The sequence below is a fragment of the Salvelinus fontinalis genome, chromosome 34, assembly GCF_029448725.1.
Source record: "Salvelinus fontinalis isolate EN_2023a chromosome 34, ASM2944872v1, whole genome shotgun sequence".
NCBI lineage: Eukaryota > Metazoa > Chordata > Actinopteri > Salmoniformes > Salmonidae > Salvelinus > Salvelinus fontinalis.
The window spans coordinates 3,282,882-3,303,858 of NC_074698.1; the positions used below are offsets into that span (position 1 = coordinate 3,282,882).

The window sequence follows — 20,977 nt, forward strand, 5'->3', positions numbered from 1 at the left end:
TACTGCATGCGTTTCCCTAGGTATGTAAATAGCCAAGGTATTCAGAAGGGAAAGGGTGCAATACATGGGAATATATTCTTTATAGCCCACATGTCATAATTTACATTCATGTTTGTACTTCAGGTTCAATGGAACAAGTCCTGAATGTTATAACTACGCTGCTTGTTCATCATACTGTACATCAGGGAACCTTATAGGGAAATAATGTATATAAATAACATGTTCATGTCACAAATGTAAAATATGTGCATAAAACCAACATATGAAATGATTGCAGTATTTTATGATGCTGAGACTGGGAGTATGTCTGATAGTCAATAAATTTGATGCATGAACATATTTTTTTTATTCAGTGAACAGCATAGAAGGGCACTATTGGTAGCTTGGGGATATTGTCAGCCTTTTTGTGTGGGAGGTTGGCTGACTCATGCTAGACACTAGACACTAGATACAGTGTCGGCCTATGTTTCCCTCGTCTCAAGTGGACAGTGAAATCCACATCAGTATTATTAAACTTATGTATAACAATTGGTTTTACCCCAGTTCCAGAAATAGACTGACGAGACTTGTTTTCTCTTTTCCTGTTCAGGTGTTGACCATCTGGGCTGTGGTGATTTCCGGGACAACGGCTGACCTGACCTGTGATACACTGCTACTGCTGTCCACCAATCTCACTGGTGAGGCCCTCCTCCAATCGTATAAGGACGGTTTTCTATGTGGGCGGGGAATATGGTGGAGGAACATTTTTGATGTTCTATCATGTTAAATAGGGAGTTGAACTCATTCTGAGTTCTTCCCATCACTGAATAGGCACGGGTGGAATACTGTACATAGGCAACAACAGTCATTATTGGTCAGTCCACAGCATCAGTGGAAAACAGGAATGTAATTGGATGTGAATGTGTTCCCAATCGAAGTCCATGTGCACTCTATAGTCCCAACCACCTATGATGACATAAAGCTTTCAAATATCATTTTTTTTTAATGGGGGGCTGAATTGATTCTGCATGTGTTTTTCTGCTGCTCATTAAGAAAGATAAGATTTCGGTCTAGTAGGTATGGTTTGAGGTGGATGTGTTGTTCACTATATTGTACCTCGGTAGTTATTTTTGTTTGTCCTTATTGAGTCACAGTAGCAAAAAAAAATCCCTCAGTATAGTCTGAATTAATTAAGATGAATCAAGAAATATATAATTAACTTAAAAGTTTTGCCGAGGAGGTCTTAGTCGCGCAATTTGACATTTGTCTGGTGCAGTATTTCTCAAGTATTTTTTTGTTGTTGCATGGAAACTAGAAGTGCACTGCGGTGCTACTACGCTCGAGACTGATTTCTGAGAACACGTCTACAACTTCAGCAAGCCGTCGAACTATCGTAAAATAAAGCACTAGCTACAGTACACACTGTTTATCAGTGCATAAAATCACTAGCTAATTCCATCTCTGTGGTTGTCAATAAAGCTAGCTAGTAGCTAGAAGGAACTTAGCATAGTTAGCAAAATCAGCTTATCAAGCAAAAGCTTATCAAGTCACTCGCGAGTGGCAAAGTGCTTTGGTGTCTTTGAGTTTTTACAACTTTCTCATGATCTATTACCAGAGTGTATGTCTGTCTGGCAGTGTTTCATAGGGAATCATGTTACAAAACATGCTGCGGTGGGACACAAGATGCTCGCTAATGGGTTCTGAAGTTTTGAATATTGAATCATGGCAGTTGGTATGCATGTGCGCATTGTCTTCATTTGTAATTTTGCCCAAAACAGTGGCAGACTCGAGTGATTACTATCAAACACATCAGCAAGTTGCCACACAATAAGTTTAGGGGCCAAGTGGTCTTTCAACATAACATTGGCGACGTGTTGTCTTATGTGTAACAAGTCCCAGGCACTCTGTAATGTGGGCAGGTCTGTCACTGCCTGTGGGTTCTATCGTATGATTAGATTGAGCGCGATCAGCATTGCTGTTTCTCTGTGCATGACAATTCTCCCTTGGCGTTACCATCTGCGTGAATGGGCAAGTAGGCATGATCAAAATCAAAACCCAACAGCTTCTATAAATCTCGCAAATCTCCATTTTGGAAGATACTGACTTTATGACCATAATTATGCTATTTACACTTTGTAGTACATGCTTTTAACAATAATCAATGTTTCTGACTATTATCGATGCAACATAGGCCATTGTCAACCAGAGAAATATATATATTATTTCATTTTTTATGTCTAGTTGCTCTTTAAGACTTTCCTAGAGTGAGCTATACAATATACAGTACAGTAGCTTTGGTCAGAGAGCACTTGAGATGTTGAGGTGAAAGGAAGACACTCCGAGATGAAATTGTGATGAGATGAAAGTACCCCGCTCTGCACTCAGATAGAAGAGGTTGTTGTGAGATGTGCTATTACCTCTGTCAGTAGTGCCATTCTTATTGTTCCCAGATGGTTCAATTGGCCAATCACAAATCACAGTTCACCCTTCAGTTATAAAACGGCATTGGATGTGTCTTCAATGGCATCCTATTGGCTTTAAAAGTACACACATTTTGACTAGGGCCCATAGAGCTCTGGATAAAGTAGTGCATAACAGTATATGGGCTCCCAAGTGGTGCAGCGGTCAGAGGCGTCACTACAGTACCTGGTTTGAATCCAGGCTGTACCACATCCGGCCGTGATTGGGAGTCCCATAGGTTGGCGCACAATTGGCCCAGCGTCGTCCGGGTTAGGCCGTCATTGTAAATAAGAATTTGTTCTTAACTGACTTGCTTAGTTAAATAAAGGTTACATTTTAAAATACAAGGAATAGGGTCAAAATTAGAGCACTATAAAATTAATAGGGTGCCATTTCGGACACAGACATTGTCTGAAGCTGACTTGACTACATGACAAAGGTGTGAGCAGAAGATTTCCATAGGCTGTGGGATCTTTTTGCATGAAAAGTTTATCAAGACTGTCTAATCGTCTGTGATGGGACTTAGAGTTGCACCTCAGTTACCCTCAGTATCAATCTAGGAGTAGTCTGTGATGATTGCATATTCTTTTCCATAAGGATTAGTCCTCCCACCCCTCGCACCCTTCACCCCTCACTTTCACTTCAAAAGGCCAATCAAAAAGATTATGTAGAGCGGTTGCTTTGTGCTGTATGTGTAAACGCAGTGTGTTTGAGGACATTGGTGGAGCTCAGATTCAATAAGCTCTATGATGATGGATTATCTCTAAGTGATCAGAGACTGCATGGGGAAGAGATGTCAGGTTATAGAGCACACTTCATAGTCTTTATAGCTTCCAACATTATGAGGGTTTGACTGACAAGATTCTAGACTCATTTGACCTGTAATGAAACAACAGTTTGACCTGTAGCACAAACCTTCAGACAGGTGTACAGTTGGCTATACAGAGGGCTATGAAAGGTGAAGAGCTTAATCATCGGAGCATTGAGAAAATCATGTCAAGCACATTATCTAGTCATATCACGGATGAAATCATCCATATCTCCCACTCACCATGATGGTGTTTAAAATGGGATTCAATGTGAATCTTTATTTTTTGTCACTTCTTTGATTCCCTTTTACCCAGTCTGTTAAAAGATGGTTACTGAGAAAGGATGCCAAATATATTTTCTCTACACTTCATCATACATTTTTAAATGAAATTGTCAGCCAGCACAGAGGATAGGTTATTTTGTGTGTTTTTCAGAGGTAAAGGTCAGAAATATTGCTGGATTTGGAGTTTACAAAGACATTTTTTTTTTTACGTTTTCTTTCTTCAACTGTCATTCTCATTCTCATGAGGTCACCGCCTTCTTCTAGAGAACTCTTGGAAATCAATAACGAAAAGTTCTGAGATGACACATCAGGAACGGGAACATAGTCTGCCTTGTTCACCTCTGTCAGCCATCAGAGATGTTGTTTCCTTGTCCTTTTCAACTTCCACATGAAAGGGGAAAACACATCTTAGGGATGGGCATGAATGACAAATTACAATGACAAAATACTACTCCAAAATACCCTAAAAACCAATGTATCAAAATAAAATATAACATTCTTTTGCAAAGTATTGTATTTAATTAAAATACATGTATTATGTATTTTAACATATAAAATTACATTTGCAAGTAGCCGAACACCAACTCTCAGTGGCACATAAATTGACTGGGTGCACTCTTGGCAAATTCACTTCCCTCCAGGAACCCTATTATTTTTTTTGTTTGGATGCAGTGTGTACAATTGGGAAACTCACTACCCAGCTAGCACATAACGTTGTGAAACACGTTGCGTACAACCTTCCCACAACTTTCTGGTAATGGTGCAGGATGGTTGCTTGGCTTTGGAACATTCTCAGCACATTGAAGGAACTTGACAGAAAATAAATGTTATTTTCTTGGTATTTCATTTCCTTTAACAGAACTCTAGTAGCCGAACACCAACAACATTCTCAGTAACAGAAACTCCTTACTTACTATGACTGTGATTTGTTGAATGCACTTTTACTCTGGATAAGAGTGTCTGCTAAATGACAAATGTAAAGGTATATGTGAAAAGTAACAACTGCAAAGCACATTGTCAAAGGCCTAGTTTCAATAAGAATGTTTTAGATATACAGTGCATTCGGAAAGTATTCAGACCCCTTGACTTTTTCCACATTTTGTAACGCTACGGGCTTATTCTAAAATGGATTTTAAAAAATGATACAAAATCCTCATCTATCTACACACATAATGACAAAGCAATTTTTGGGGGGAGTTATTCAGACCCTTTCCTCAGTACTTTGTTGAAGCACCTTTGGCAGCGATTACAACCTCCAGTCTTTTTGGGTATGATGCTACAAGCTTTACACACCTGTATTTGGGGAGTTTCTCCCATTGTTTTCTGCAGATCCTCTCAAGCTCTGTCAGGTTGCATGAGGAGCATCGCGGCAAAGCGATTTAAAGGTCTTTCCAGAGATGTTCGATCGGGTTCAAGTCCGGGCTCTGGCTGGGCCACTCAAGGACATTCAGAGACTTATCCCGAAGCCACTCTTGCATTGTCTTGGCTGTGTGCTTAGGGTCGTTGTTCTGTTGCTCTAGTCTGAGGTCCTGAGCGCTCTGGAGCAGGTTTTCATGAAAGATCTCTCTGTATTTTGCTACGTTCATCTTTCCGTCAATCCTGACTGGTCTCCCAGTCTCTGCCGCTAAAAAACATCCCCACAGCATGATGCTGCCACCACCATGCATCACCGTCGGGATGGTGCCAGGTTTCCTCCAAATGTGATGCTTGGCAATCAAGCCGTAGAGATCAATCTTGGTTTCATCAAACCAGAGAATCTTGTTTCTCATGGTCAGAGAGACCTTTAAATGCCTTTTGGCAAACTCCAAGCGGGCTGTCATGTGCCTTTTACTGAGAAGTGGCTTCCGTCTGGCCACTCTGCCATAAAGGCCTGATTGGTGGAGTGCTGTAGAGATGGGAGAACCTTCCAGAAGGACAACCATCTCCAAAGTGGAATCTGGAGCTCTGTCAGAGTGATCATCGGGTTCTTGATCACCCCTCTGACCAAAGCTCTTCTCCTCCTAATGCTTTGTCTGGCCGGGCGGCCCAGTCTAGGAAGAGTTTTGGGGGTTCCAAACGTATTTTATTTAAGAATGAAGGAGGCCACTGTGTTCTTGGAGATCTTCAAAGCTGCGGTACCCTTCCCCATATCTTTGCCTCGACACAATCCTGTCTCGGAGCTCTACGGACAATTCCTTCGACCTCATAGCTTGGTTTTTGCTCTGACATGCACTGTCAACTTTGGACAGATGTGTGCTTTTCCAAATCATGCCCAATCAATTGAATTTACCACAGGTGGACTCCAATCAGTTGTAGCAACAGGATGCACCTGTGCTCAATTTCGAGTCTCATAGCAAAGGGTCTGAATACTTATGTAAATAAGGTATTTCTGTTTTTAATATTTAACACATTTCCAAACATTTAAAAAAAATGTTTTCACTTTTTTTGATATGGGGTATTGAGTGTACATTGACGAGAAAAAAAAGTTATTTAATCCATTTCAGAATAAGGCTGAAATGTAACAGAAGGGGTTTGAATACTTTCTGAATACATTTAGCTCATTTAGCACTAAGAGTGTCTGCTATCAGACTTTTGATACCAATTTAGGGTGAAAGGGGACAACAAAAATATGAACAGCTGTATAAAAAAATGGTATAGAAAAGTATTTTGAAAATAGAAATGACAGATTTAGAAAGTATCTTGTTGTTAGAAAATACTTTGGTGTGTAGTTCAGCCCAGTGTAATACAAAACGCAAAATATAAAATGTGAAATACTGCCCATCTCTGACAAGACTAAAGCTTTGCAAATAAACTATGCAAATACATTGGGGTTCTAAAATTCTTGACACCCTTGAAAAGATGCGCAAAAATGACTGTATAAAAGATATAATTGAAATACTGATATACAAAAAATGGTGGGAAATTATACACTGCTCAAAAAAATAAAGGGAACACTTAAACAACACAATGTAACTCCAAGTCAATCACACTTCTGTGAAATCAAACTGTCCACTTAGGAAGCAACACTGATTGACAATAAATTTCACATGCTGTTGTGTAAATGAAATAGACAAGCGGTCCTGCTGCTGTGTTGTTGCCCTCCTACGGCCTCCTCCACGTCTCCTGGTGTACTGGCCTGTCTCCTGGTAGCACCTCCATGCTCTGGACACTACGCTGACAGACACAGCAAACCTTTTTGCCACAGCTCGCATTGATGTGCCATCCTGGATGAACTGCACTACCTGAGCCACTTGTGTGGGTTGTAGACTCCGTCTCATGCTACCACTAGAGTGAGAGCACCACCAGCATTCAAAAGCGACCAAAACATCAGCCAGGAAGCATAGGAACTGAGAAGTGGTCTGTGGTCACCACCTGCAGAATCACTTCTTTTTTGGGGGTGTCTTGCTAATTGCCTATAATTTCCACCTTTTGTCACCTTAGAAAAACTTTTTCAAAAAACAAGCCTGAAACCTTTTCTGAAGACTGTTGACATCTAGTGGAAGCCCTAGGAACTGCAATCTGGGAGGAATTATTTTGAATATCCCATAGACTAGCATTGAACTAGCCTGTGACCTAAAACAAAAGTAAAATCCAGATATATTCTCCTCGGGTTTTTGCCTGCCATATCAGTTCTGTTATACTCACAGACGTTATTTATTTTATATATAACAGTTTACTTTGGGCACGTCAGTCATCCAATCTTCCGAATACTGCCCCCTAGCCCAAAGAGGTTTTAACATCCCATATATTACACCTCAATAACTGTCCTGGGGTATTGGGATATTTTATTTTAGACAAGAGGAAAGAGTTCCTCCCATTGGTCCTCCAACACCACTTTTAGCAGGAGCTGGTCTCCCATCCAGGACTGACCAGGACCAAATCTGCTTAGCTTCAGAGGCAAGCCAGCAGAGGGATGCAGGATGGTATGCTGTTGGCTATTGTTATGGTAGCTGGTTTATTTTTTTTAAATGCCTTCCTCACCATCTTAAATAAGCATGCCCCATTCAAGAAATGTAGATCCAGGAACAGATATAGCCCTTGGTTCTCTCCAGACCTGACTGCCCTTAACCAACACAAAAACATCCTATAGCGTTCTGTATTAGCATCGAACAGCCCCCGTGATATGCAACTTTTCAGGGAAGCTAGAAACCAATATACACAGGCAGTTAGAAAAGCCAAGGCTAGCTTTTTCAAGCAGACATTTTTTCCTGCAACACAAACTGAAAAAAGTTCTGGGACACTGTAAAGTCCATGGAGAATAAGAACACCTCCTCCCAGCTGCCTACTGCACTGAAGATAGGAAACACTGTCACCACTGATAAATCCACTGTAATTGAGATTTTCAACAAGCATTTTTCTACGGCTGGCCATGCTTTCCACCTAGCTACTCCTACCCCGGTCAACAGCACTGCACCCCCCACAGCTACTCGCCCAAGCCTTCCCCATTTCTCCTTCTCCCAAATCCAGTCAGCTGATGTTCTGAAAGAGCTGCAAAATCTGGACCCCTACAAATCAGCCGGGCTAGATAATCTGGACCCTTTCTTTCTAAAACTATCTTCTGAAATTGTTGCGACCCCTATTACTAGCCTGTTCAACCTCTCTTTCGTGTCATCTGAGATTCCCAAAGATTGAAAATCAGCTGCGGTCATCCCCCTCTTCAAAGGGGGGGACACTATTGACCCAAACTGCTACAGACCTATATCTATCCTACCCTGCCTTTCTAAGGTCTTCGAAAGTCAACAAACAGATTACCGACCATTTCGAATCCCACCATACCTTCTCCACTATGCAATCTGGGTTCAGAGCTGGTCATGGGTGCACCTCAGCCATGCTCAAGGTCCTAAACAATATCTTAACCGCCATCGATAAGAAACAATACTGTGCAGCCGTATTCATTAACCTGGCCAAGGCTTTCAACTCTGTCAATCACCACATCGGCAGACTCGATAACCTTGGCTTCTCAAATGATTGTCTCGCCTGGTTCACCAACTACTTCTCTGATAAAGTTCAGTGTGTCAAATCGGAGGGTCTGTTGTCCGGGCCTCTGGCAGTCTTTATGGGGGTGCCACAGGGTTCAATTCTTGGACCGACTCTCGTCTCTGTATACATCAATGATTTCCCTCTTGCTGCTGGTGAGTCTCCGATCCATCTCTACTCAGACGACACCATTCTGTATACTTCTGGCCCTTCTTTGGACACTGTGTTAACAACCCTCCAGGCGACCTTCAATGCCATACAACTCTCCTTCCGTGGCCTCCAATTGCTCTTTTATACAAGTAAAACTAAATGCATGCTCTTCAACCGATCGCTGCCTGCACCTGCCCGTCTGTTCAACATTACTACTCTAGACGGCTCTGACTTAGAGTATGTGGACGACTACAAATACCTAGGTGTCTGGTTAGACTGTAAACTCTCCTTCCAGACTCACATCAAACATCTCCAATCCAAAGTTAAATCTAGAATTGGCTTCCTATTCCGCAACAAAGCATCCTTCACTCATGCTGCCAAACATACCCTCGTAAAACTGACCATCCTACCAATCCTCGATTTCGGCGATGTCATTTACAAAATAGCCTCCAATACCCTACTCAATAAATTGGATGCAGTCTATCACAGTGCCATCCGTTTTATCACTAAAGCCCCATATACTACCCACCCCTGCGACCTGTACGCTCTTGTTGGCTGGCCCTTGCTTCATACTCGTCGCCAAACCCACTGGCTCCAGGTCATCTACAAGACCCTGCTAGGTAAAGTCCCCCCTTATCTCAGCTCGCTGGTCACCATAGCAGCACCCACCTGTAGCACGCGCTCCAGCAGGTATAACTCTCTGGTCAACCCCAAAACCTATTCTTCCTTTGGCCGCCTCTCCTTCCAGTTCTCTGCTGCCAATGACTGGAACGAACTACAAAAATCTCTGAAACTGGAAACACTTTTCTCCCTCACTAGCTTTAAGCATCAGCTGTCAGAGCAGCTCACAGATCACTGCACCTGTACATAGCCCATCTATAATTTAGCCCAAACAAATACCTCTTTCCCTACTGTATTTATTTATTTATTTATTTTGCTCCTTTGCACCCCATTATTTCTATCTCTACTTTGCACATTCTTCCACTGCAAATCAACCATTCCAGTGTTTTACTTGCTATATTGTATTTACTTCGCCACCATGGCCTTTTTTTTGCCTTCACCTCCCTTATCTCACCTCACTTGCTCACATTGTATATCGACTTATTTTTCTACTGTATTATTGACTGTGTGTTTGTTTTACTCCATGTGTAACTCTGTGTTGTTGTATGTGTCGAACTGCTTTGCTTTATCTTGACCAGGTCGCAATTGTAAATGAGAACTTGTTCTCAACTTGCCTACCTTGTTAAATAAAATAAATAAAAAGAGGCAACAGTACCACCAGTGCACTGAGGAGTGGCGCCTGTCTCTAGTAGATGTGTGATATTTTATTTCTTGATAGAGTTTTTGAGACCAGTGTGACGTGTACACTCTGAGAGCTACAGTAGGGTGACTTGCTGGAGGACAACTGACTTTGACTTCTCTTCAGTTGCGTTCAGTCAGACGCACTGACCCTGTCTGGTAGAATAGAGGGCATTGACCTCTGCTACTGTACAGAAGAACATGAGATGGGGCTTGGTCTTGGGAGATGGGTGATCTATTAGATTTCCTATTGAATACATACAGTACTGTAAAATGGTTTACTGAGATGGAAAAGCAAATTCAATACTGTGTATCTCTATGGGTTTTCGATGTATCAGAGAGATCAGCTTGCACTGTATTGGCTCTGAGCCTGTATAGGTTGCAGGGCATGGTATCTCATCGGCCTGGTCCTTTGACATTACATTTACATTTAAGTCATTTAGCAGACGCTCTTATCCAGAGCGACTTACAAATTGGAAAGTTCATACATATTCATCCTGGTCCCCCCGTGGGAATTGAACCCTGGTCCCCCCGTGGGAATTGAACCCACAACCCTGGCGTTGCAAGCACCATGCTCTACCAACTGAGCCACACGGGACATAATTTTTATCTACCCATGCAGAGATTCACTGAACCTGAAAACTCCCTTAACCAAGGGCATAGGATCACTAGGGGCCTGAAGTCTCTCTGGAATGATTGTCTGAATCCCAAATGGCACCCTATGTAGTGCACTAGTTTTGACCAGGGCCCATAGGGTTCTGGTCAAAAGTAGTGCACTATGTAGGGAATACGGTGCAGCTTCTCTAATTATAACTATTTATAAAGGATAGACTGTCATAAGCAATGTCCAGAGCCTGTTCCCTGTTAGGGGAGGATGTTATGGTAATGTTTGTGGAGAGTTGACACAGTCATCACGAGTGAGTACGTCCCTGGGGAGTTCCTCTATTATAGAATCATTCTGAGGATGGATTGTAGGACTTGTGTTATCAATGGAGTGTCCCACATACTGTGTGTGCTGTCTGCGTGACCTACCCTTTAACTTGCAGACAGCATGTCCTCACAGTGCTCACAGCGTGTGTGCATTCGTGCTAAGTGCTTGGATATGTGTCTGTGTGTGTCTTACTCTGAACATAACACAACCGTTTATGTTGAAATCATGTTCTCGGGGACAACTTCTTTCATGTCAGCGGATGGCAGCCACAGAGGCAGTTGGGGGGAACAGACTGACAGCCTAAGAGACGCCTTTAGGGGCTGTGAAAATGCAATCGTAACTATCAACCATCACCTCAACATTACATGGCCATCCAGCAAGGCCAAGTCTCATGAACATGAACATGAACGTGGACTCCCGCCAAAATGGGATATGAACACACCAAAGATACGGGTTCTATCATGGAAACAGTTAGCTGTGTTTTGAGGATGAAGTGGGTTGTGCGTTTGAGCCACTACAGTGTACTGTGTGACCTCTATATTCCCGGCTCAGGACTTGAGGATGATCTAAGATGAAATGAAAGAACGGTCTGTCCATTCATATGAGACTGCCTCTGACTTTATCACCTAATTAAAAAACAGCCCAAACTGCCTGTACTTGATATATATTTGAATATATATTTATGTTTTATTTACATAGACAGCAGCCTCTGTCCAGTTGTCCTTTGATGTAAGTTCAGTGAGGGGAAAAGAGAAGGTAGACGGGCATGAAATGATGTTGGGAAGGAACTATTTGACAGTCATGAGTGCTAGGTTTCCTTCATGACGAGATGCGACGTGGCCCTGGCTCAAACGAAACATGCGCCATGGGTTCCATGTACCCTGCACTATTTGAATAATGCACCTGTACATCAAAGCATATGCCGGAGAGAAAAATTGAATATTTCCATGTATATATTATGGATAGCATGAAACGAAGTGCTGTGGAAATGTACGGGGAGAGGAGTGGGATGAGGGGGTGGGTGAGGGATAAGGGGAATGGGGCGTAAGGAATGGTCGGTTACAGTGTCAAGCATCATTTTACTGCAGATGTTAATCTAAGACGATTCTGCTTTTGTCTCTCGTGTTCCACCTTGTCAGATTGTTTAAATTATTTCACAAGTGTTTTGCGTTTTGCGTGCCTAATTGTCTATGTTGACTGGTAACACCGTTTTAAAGGTAATGGAGGACAGAATACAAAGAAGATAATTCCAAGACTTTTATGACATGAGTCTCTTTCTTTTTCTTTCTTTTTGGTCAGCATTGATCAGACACATATCCATCTTCATGTCGAACCTGAATAGGACTATAAATGAATTGTAAATGGCATATGGTTTTATTCATGCGTTTCCTGTATATTTTAGTGGTGCATTAATATATGATTTCCCTCTTGTGTTGCAGCACGTACGTTGGCACTGTGGAATCTGACCCTCACGCCCAGCAATGTCACCGCCGGTGAGTACAGTAGAAGTGTTCATGTGGTCCCAAAGTGTAAGCGTGTATAGCCTGGTATCAGTTTACGTGTCACTTTTTGATGCTCTCGCAAAATATATGATTCACTGTGTGTAACACCAAAGAGCTGCATGCATTTAGATAGAGAGAAAACTTTTTTTTTTTGCATTTTCGATCAGAATCCGTTTTGGTTACATTTTGCTTTTGATTTTTGTAAAGAGAGTAACGGCAAATACATTGATTATCATGTTTCAACTTGAATCAAACCCTGGACGTTTAATGTGTATAAGTCAGAACTATACAAATTTTAAAAAATGGTATTGGTCACATATTTAGCAGATGTTATTGCGGGTGTAGCGAAATGCTTGTGTTCATACTTCCACCACTCCCCATTGTGGCTAAATTATTAGGATGGAAATTGCATTGGGACAATAATATTAGACAATTTAGCCAGTACACTTTATTTTATGGTCCTATTTTTGTTGATATTCGGTTTAATGTCACATCCCGCTGTGCTCTTCCAAAAAAGAAAGATACTGTAATGACCTGGCTGGATCATAAAGGAACAATTGTCCAGACAGAGGTTTGAGTTTACGAATTTACGGTTTATTAACCCAACTCCACACAGGCTACTGTTTGGCCGTAGCCCACGCCAAATAAATGAAAGATACCCTATAAAACAACCGTGACATTCTCTTGTGAAGACCAGACGTAAGAGAGAGAACATGGTCTTAACTTGCAATGCTCCATCCCCCATCCAAACCCCCCACCACGCCACTCCACCAACCGCCAGGATGCCCGGCATCAGAACATTCCAGGCATTCTCGTGATTGACAGATAGCAGGTTGATTGGCATGCCAGACCCCGCGAACACTGAGTACTGGTAAGTACAACACAACCAACTAATAGCATAACACACAGCTGTCTGTGCGGGTCACTACACAGCCCCCCCACCACAAAGTCCCTCGTCCCAGGGAACAAACAAAGTCTCTGAACGAACCCGGAGGTCTCCTTTGCCTGCGTGGCCGTGATGGTCGCAGAGTATCCAGATGTGAAACAAGGGGCTCAGTCTGTGGCAGGGGACTGCCTCTCTGGGGCCCAGGGGATGAAGGCAAGGATATGGGGGACAAGGATGTGGGAATGGGGAATATAGTCCGTGGAACCACGTGGTGACACAGGGTGGGTGACTGGGGGAGTGGGCTGTCTGGAGCCTTGTCTGTGGCACCTGGGGGTGGGTGCCTGGAGAATGTCATTGCCAGAGTGGGGAATTGTGGGGGTCCCTGGGGTTTGGGGAGAAGAGGCCCCTCTCTACGGGGCTAACCTGTCCCGGCTCAGTGCCACCTTTCTCCCCCTGGGAGGAAGCTGCCCCCGGTAAACAACCTCCCCTACCGTCTCCAGGACAATGCAGGGCCCCACCCAGTGGCTGTACAACTTGAGGCTTCTGCCTTTCTTAAGGGGCTGTAGACCCAGACCAGCTCCCCAGCCACAAAGTGCCTTCCCCGGGTGTGCACGTCATAGTTACTCTTCTGCCTCACACCTGCATTCACCAGCTGCTCTCTGGCGAAGGTGTGGGCTGTCTCCAGGTGGCCCTGTAGTCTCCGGGCATACTCCGGCCTGGGGGAACAGCAAGGCTATCCAGGGGCCAACCAAACACCATCTCTGCAGGGGTGCAGATCTCTCTCCCAAGCATGAGAAGGGCAGGCGTGCAGGAGGTGGAGTCTTGGACAGCGGAGCGGCATGCCATGAGGACCATAGGCAGGTGCTTGTCCCAGTCACGCTGGTGTTTGGCAGAGACGATGGCCAGTTGCTGTCCAAGCGTTTTGTTGAAGCGCTCCATCAGGCCATCACTTTAAGGATGGAGAGGAGTAGTGCGGGTCTTGTGCATACCCAGCCTCTCACACATGGTGACTCAAGGTTTCTGCTGAACATCCCCGCTGTCAGGGTATCGACGATGGTTTCTGCCTCCTGGTCAGGCAGAGCATAGGCCTCGGCCATTTTGTGAAATAGTTCATGGCCGTGAACACCCTGTGGTTTCCACTGTCTGTGGTGGGGAACGACCCAACTACATCCACTCTCACCCTCTCCATGGGAGCCCCAACTGGGATCTGTTGGAGCTGAGCATGAGAGCGGCCTGGAGGGCCCTTTCTCGCTGTGCAGTTGTCACAGCGGCGACAAAAGTCATCCACGTCCCTCTTGTGCTGCCCCCAGTAAAAGCTCTGACGAAGGCGGCGGAGTGTTTATGTGACCCCAAAGTGTCCAGTCCCCATCCCCCATGAGTGCTCTGGAGCATCGCCTCCCGCTATGCTTTTGGGACCACCACCGGCCACCTCTCCTCTCACGTAACTGACTCCTTCCATGCCCGCTGTAGCACGGCATCAGCCAGCCGCAGTTTCTCAAACTTTGACCACAACCCTTTGGTCGCGAGTGAGAGCGCTGCCACCTTTTCCCATGGTGGCCTTAGCTGCACCTCTACCCACTGTAGCACCGGCTGTAGGTCTGTGTCCCATACCTGCTGCTGCCCCCATTCAGCCACGTCGACAGTCTGCAGCTCACAGCAGACAGGCCCACTCGCCCGAAACACTGTGGCACAGAGCCCCTTCCCTGCACACAGCTCTCTCTCACGGCCCGCTCTCCGCCCACAGTGGCGGCTCTGTCTGCAGTACAGGGCCGATGGGACATGGCGTCGGCGTTGGAGTGGCGTGCCCCTGTCCTGTGCACCACTGTAAAGTCGTATGACTGAAGCTCCTCCAACCAGCGTGCCACCTGCCCCTCTGGCTCTCTGAAAGACATGAGCCACTGGAGAGCAGAGTGGGCAGTCCTTACCGTAAAGGGCAGGCCACCCAGGTAGTAGTGTTGGATGGACGTGTTTGATGGAAGCCACAACAGCAAGGAGCTCCCGCCGGGTGACACAGTAGCAGTGCTCATGTTTGTCAAATATTTTGCTGAAGTACGCCACCACTCTCTCTCCCATCTGGCCCCACCTGGGCCAGCACACCACCCATGCCCACATTGCTCGCGTCTGTTTCCAGAATAAAGGACAAGGTGAGATCAGGGGTGGGCGAGCACGGGGGCCTCGATCAGTGCACGTCTGAGGGTGTTGAAGGCCTCCTCACACTCCACTGTCCAAGTGAAGGCCTTGTTATTCGGTAGCAGCAACGCTTGAGAAGCCCCGTACAAACCTCACGAGGCCAGGCCCAGGAAGCTCTTCAGCTGATGCTGGTCGGTGGGGGTGGGCCAGTCTCGGATAGCCCCCTCCTTGTTCTCCATAGTGCTGATACCCTCCTTCCCCACTCGGTGGCCCAAGAAGGACACCTCTCTCCTCACCACTTCTTGGGGTGGGGGCTTCAGGCCTGCGGCAGCCACCCTCTCCAGTACATGTCTTAGCGCCCCTAGGGCTGATTGGAGGGAGCTGCCATTGGCCAGGATGTCATTGAGGTATACCAGACACTGCTTTCGGGGGATGCCATCCAGCACGCTGTCCATCAAATTCTCAAAAGTAGCTGGAGCACTGCACAGGAAGAAGCACAGGACCTTGAACTGCCAGTGTCCTCTGTTAGTGGAGAACGCAGTTTTGGCTCTGGCCTCTGGGGAGAGGGGCACCTGTCAGTAGCCACTGCGGAGGTCTATTGAGGAGAACCAGGAGGACCCCCTAACCAGGTCCAGCGACTCATCGATACGTGGTATGGGGTATGAGACCTTCCTGGTTCTCATTCAGCCACCTGAAGTCCGCACAGAACCTCAGCTTGCACCCCTTCTTAGGAACCTTAACGACTGGACAGAGCAGGGCACCCCCTCCACAGTGACAGGGACATGACAAAAGTCCCCAACACAGGTCCGGCACACCATAACAACAGGCTCCATCCGCTTGCCCTCGTCTGCTTCTGGGGGACTTGGATCCTTGCTCCCCCGTCCGTGTTGGTGGGATCCTCCTGAACATGGTGGTGGTTGGGAAAGCGAGCCAGGGGTCCGCACTGCCTCGTCTATGCGGACCCCAAGCCTTTTCCCTCAGGTCTGGGGGACATGGGAAATCTGGCGCAGATGGCTTGGCTGGCCACATCCCCAGCAGACCCTGGGACCAGGGCGTGTGTTTCGTGCTGCCTGTAGCGACACCGCACGAATGATTTCAGTCATTACAGCCACCCATGCAGGCTTTTCCGGCTCTGGGCTGCTCTGCCCCGCAGCCCGCACAGTGGGTCTGTCTCCCTGCACCACCACCAAAGCCACAGCTGAAGCCCCAGCCCACACCAGCTCCCTCTCCAAAGCCATCTCCAAGGCTATCTGCAATGACTCAGGATGAGCCAGCTGGGTCTGTATGCGCAGCTCCGTAGGAGAGAGCGCCTGTATGAACTGGTCCCGTGCTAGCTCTCTCTGCACATAGGGGGGCATGTGAGCATATGCCCACTGAGAGAGGCTCTCAATGTCATTAGCTAGCACCCGTAGTGGCTCTCCAGGCTTCCTGCGTCTATTACTCAGCTCTGAGCGCAGCAGCCCGGGCTGTACACACTGTCCAAAGCACCTCCTCAGTGCTCCCAGTAAAGCCCCATAATCACGTCTGTCCTCGGGGCAAATCAATATCAAACAGGACAGAGCATCATCCGTCAGGCACAAAGCCAACTGCACTGCCATATCTTCATTAAACCACCCTCCAAAATGAGCTAACAGTTCAAACTGAGCATGAAAAGCTTCACAATCCGCCTTTCGAGGTGCTTCTGGGTCTTAACAGATTCGGACGCAATCGGGAACTGGGCGCCGCCATGTTTGTTTACATCCTGAGCACCAAATTTCTCTTCCCGCAGCTTCGACGTCGACCCCTTCGGTCCGCCCACCAGAATCCTCACGAAGCACAGTCGACGAAGTACTCATGCCCGCTTCAGCCGACATCATTCTAACTGTCTCCCTCAAGCGGACTCTGTGCTCCGATGCCCTGGTGATCTCCTCAGCCAGATCCTCCGACGTCCATACACATGCACCTCCTTGGCCATAGTCGTCCCCTACCTCCACCTTCAATTTCGAAATCCCTCTAACCATTTTCAACCCCCGTTGTCACGTACGTTAGCTAGCTACGGTAGTCAGCTAGCTAGCTGGCTAACTTTTATCTACGTTTTTACTTCTGACACCAATGTAATGACCTTGTTATGCTGATGAAGGAGGACCCAAAAGCAACGTAATAGAAACAGAGTCTTTATTCCAGTTTTAAACAAACAATGATTCTCCTGGATATTATCAAAGGTTAATCCAAAACAGGAAACTGAAAACCTCTCGTAGTAGAGAGGAACGACTGGAGCCGCGACCACAGACTGCAGGTCGCTTCAGGAAGGCACAGACCGTAGCAGACATAGACACCTGCTCACACGCAGCATCTGACAAAGGCAAAAACACGACAGGGCGGAACAAGGACACAGAGCAGCAAACCTCAAACAAGAATCCGACAAGGACTGAAGCGGAAAACAGAGGGAGAAATAGGGACTCTAATCAGAGGGCAAAAATAGGGGACAGGTGTGAAAGAGTAAATGAGGTCGTTAGGAGAAAGAGAAACAGCTGGGAGCAGGAACGTAACGATAGAGAGAGAGAGCGGGGGAGGGAGAGAGGGAGGAGGAGAGAGAGGAATAGAAAGAGGGAAAGAACCTAATAAGACCAGCAGAGGGAAGCACAGGGACAAGACATGAAGATCAAAGACAAAACATGACAGTACCCCCCCACTCACCGAGCGCCTCCTGGCGCACTCGAGGAGGAACCCTGGCGGCAACGAAGGAAATCATCAATCAACGAACGGTCCAGCACGTCCCGAGAAGGAACCCAACTCCTCTCCTCAGGACCGTAACCCTCCCAATCCACTAAGTACTGGTGACCACGTCCCCGAGAACGCATGTCCATGATCTTCCGTACCTTGTAAATAGGTGCGCCCTCGACAAGGACGGGAGGGGGGGAGGGAAGACGAACGGGAGCGCGAAGAAAAGGCTTGACACAAGAGACATGGAAGACAGGGTGGACGCGACGAAGATGTCGCGGAAGAAGCAGTCGCACAGCGACAGGATTGACGACCTGGGAGACACGGAACGGACCAATGAACCGCGGAGTCAACTTGCGAGAAGCTGTCGTAAGGGGAAGGTTACGAGTGGAAAGCCACACTCTCTGACCGCGACAATACCTAGGACTCTTAATCCTACGTTTATTGGCGGCTCTCACAGTCTGCGCCCTGTAACGGCAAAGTGCAGACCTGACCCTCCTCCAAGTGCGCTCACAACGTTGGACAAAAGCCTGAGCGGAGGGAACGCTGGACTCGGCGAGCTGGGACGAGAACAGAGGAGGCTGGTAACCAAGACTACTCTGAAACGGAGATAGCCCGGTAGCAGACGAAGGAAGCGAGTTGTGAGCGTACTCAGCCCAGGGGAGCTGTTCTGCCCAAGACGCAGGGTTTCGAAACGAAAGGCTGCGTAAAATGCGACCAATCGACTGATTGGCCCTTTCTGCTTGACCGTTAGACTGGGGATGAAACCCGGAAGAGAGACTGACGGAAGCACCAATCAAACGACAGAACTCCCTCCAAAACTGTGACGTGAATTGCGGACCTCTGTCTGAAACGGCGTCTAACGGGAGGCCATGAATTCTGAACACATTCTCAATGATGATTTGTGCCGTCTCCTTAGCGGAAGGAAGCTTAGCGAGGGGAATGAAATGTGCCGCCTTGGAGAACCTATCGATAACCGTAAGAATCACAGTCTTCCCCGCAGACGAAGGCAGACCGGTAATAAAGTCTAAGGCGATGTGAGACCATGGTCGAGAAGGAATGGGAAGCGGTCTGAGACGACCGGCAGGAGGAGAGTTACCTGACTTAGTCTGCGCGCAGTCCGAACAAGCAGCCACGAAACGGCGCGTGACCCGCTCCTGAGTAGGCCACCAAAACCGCTGGCGAATAGAAGCAAGCGTACCCCGAACGCCGGGGTGGCCAGCTAACTTGGCAGAATGAGCCCACTGAAGAACAGCCAGACGAGTAGAGACAGGAACAAACAAAAGGTTACTAGGACAAGCGCGCGGCGACGCAGTGTGAGTGAGTGCTTGCTTTACCTGTCTCTCAATTCCCCAGACAGTCAACCCGACAACACGCCCTTCAGGGAGAATCCCCTCGGGGTCGGTAGAAACCACAGAAGAACTAAAGAGACGGGATAAGGCATCAGGCTTGGTGTTCTTATTTCCCGGGCGATAGGAAATCACGAACTCGAAACGAGCGAAAAACAACGCCCAACGAGCTTGACGTGCATTAAGTCGTTTGGCAGAACAGATGTACTCAAGGTTCTTATGGTCAGTCCAAACGACAAAAGGAACGGTCGCCCCCTCCAACCACTGTCGCCATTCGCCTATGGCTAAGCGGATAGCGAGCAGTTCGCGGTTACCCACATCATAGTTGCGTTCCGATGGCGACAAGCGATGAGAAAAGTAAGCGCAAGGATGAACCTTATCGTCAGACTGGAAGCGCTGGGACAGTATGGCTCCCACGCCCACCTCTGAAGCGTCAACCTCGACAATGAATTGTTTAGTGACGTCAGGAGTAACAAGGATAGGGGCGGATGTAAAACGCTTCTTGAGGAGATCAAAAGCTCCCTGGGCGGAACCGGACCACTTAAAGCAAGTCTTGACAGAAGTCAGAGCTGTGAGAGGGGCAGCCACTTGACCGAAATTACGAATGAAACGCCGATAGAAATTAGCGAAACCGAGAAAGCGCTGCAACTCGACACGTGACTTAGGAACGGGCCAATCGCTGACAGCCTGGACCTTAGCGGGATCCATCTGAATGCCTTCAGCGGAAATAACCGAACCGAGAAAAGTGACAGAGGAGACATGAAAGGCGCACTTCTCAGCCTTCACGTAGAGACAATTCTCTAAAAGGCGCTGGAGTACACGTCGAACGTGCTGAACATGAATCTCGAGTGACGGAGAAAAAAATCAGGATATCGTCAAGGTAAACGAAAACAAAGATGTTCAACATGTCTCTCAGTACATCATTAACTAATGCCTGAAAGACAGCTGGAGCATTAGAGAGACCGAACGGCAGAACCCGGTATTCAAAATGCCCTAACGGAGTGTTAAACGCCGTTTTCCACTCGTCCCCCTCTCTGATGCGTACGAGATGGTAAGCGTTACGAAGGTCCAACTTAGTAAAGAACCTGGCTCCCTGCAGCATCTCGAAGGCTGACGACATAAGGGGAAGCGGATAACGATTCTTAACCGTTATGTCATTCAGCCCTCGGTAATCCACGCAGGGGCGCAGAGTACCGTCCTTCTTCTTAACAAAGAAAAACCCCGCTCCGGCGGGAGAGGAAGAAGGCACCACGGTACCGGCGTCGAGAGAAACAGACAGATAATCCTCGAGAGCCTTACGTTCGGGAGCCGACAGAGAGTATAGTCTACCCCGAGGAGGAGTGGTCCCCGGAAGGAGATCAATACTACAATCATACGACCGGTGAGGAGGAAGAGAGTTGGCTCTGGACCGACTGAAGACCGTGCGTAGATCATGATATTCCTCCGGCACACCTGTCAAATCACCAGGTTCCTCCTGAGTAGAGGGGACAGATGAAACAGGAGGGATAGCAGACATTAAACACTTCACATGACAAGAAACAT

The 20,977-nt window shown here is 46.8% G+C and overlaps 1 protein-coding gene across 4 annotated transcripts in view; it reads left to right on the forward strand.

Moving 5' to 3' along the window:
* LOC129832870 (corticotropin-releasing factor receptor 1-like) overlaps positions 1-20,977 on the forward strand; it is a 182,499-nt gene that overhangs the window by 65,205 nt on the left and 96,317 nt on the right. For all 4 annotated transcript variants that reach the window (XM_055896947.1, XM_055896949.1, XM_055896948.1 and 1 more), the window contains exons 2-3: positions 590-677; positions 12,308-12,361. In XM_055896947.1, the coding sequence (XP_055752922.1) occupies positions 590-677; positions 12,308-12,361 (142 nt within the window). The remainder of the gene's footprint in view (positions 1-589; positions 678-12,307; positions 12,362-20,977) is intronic.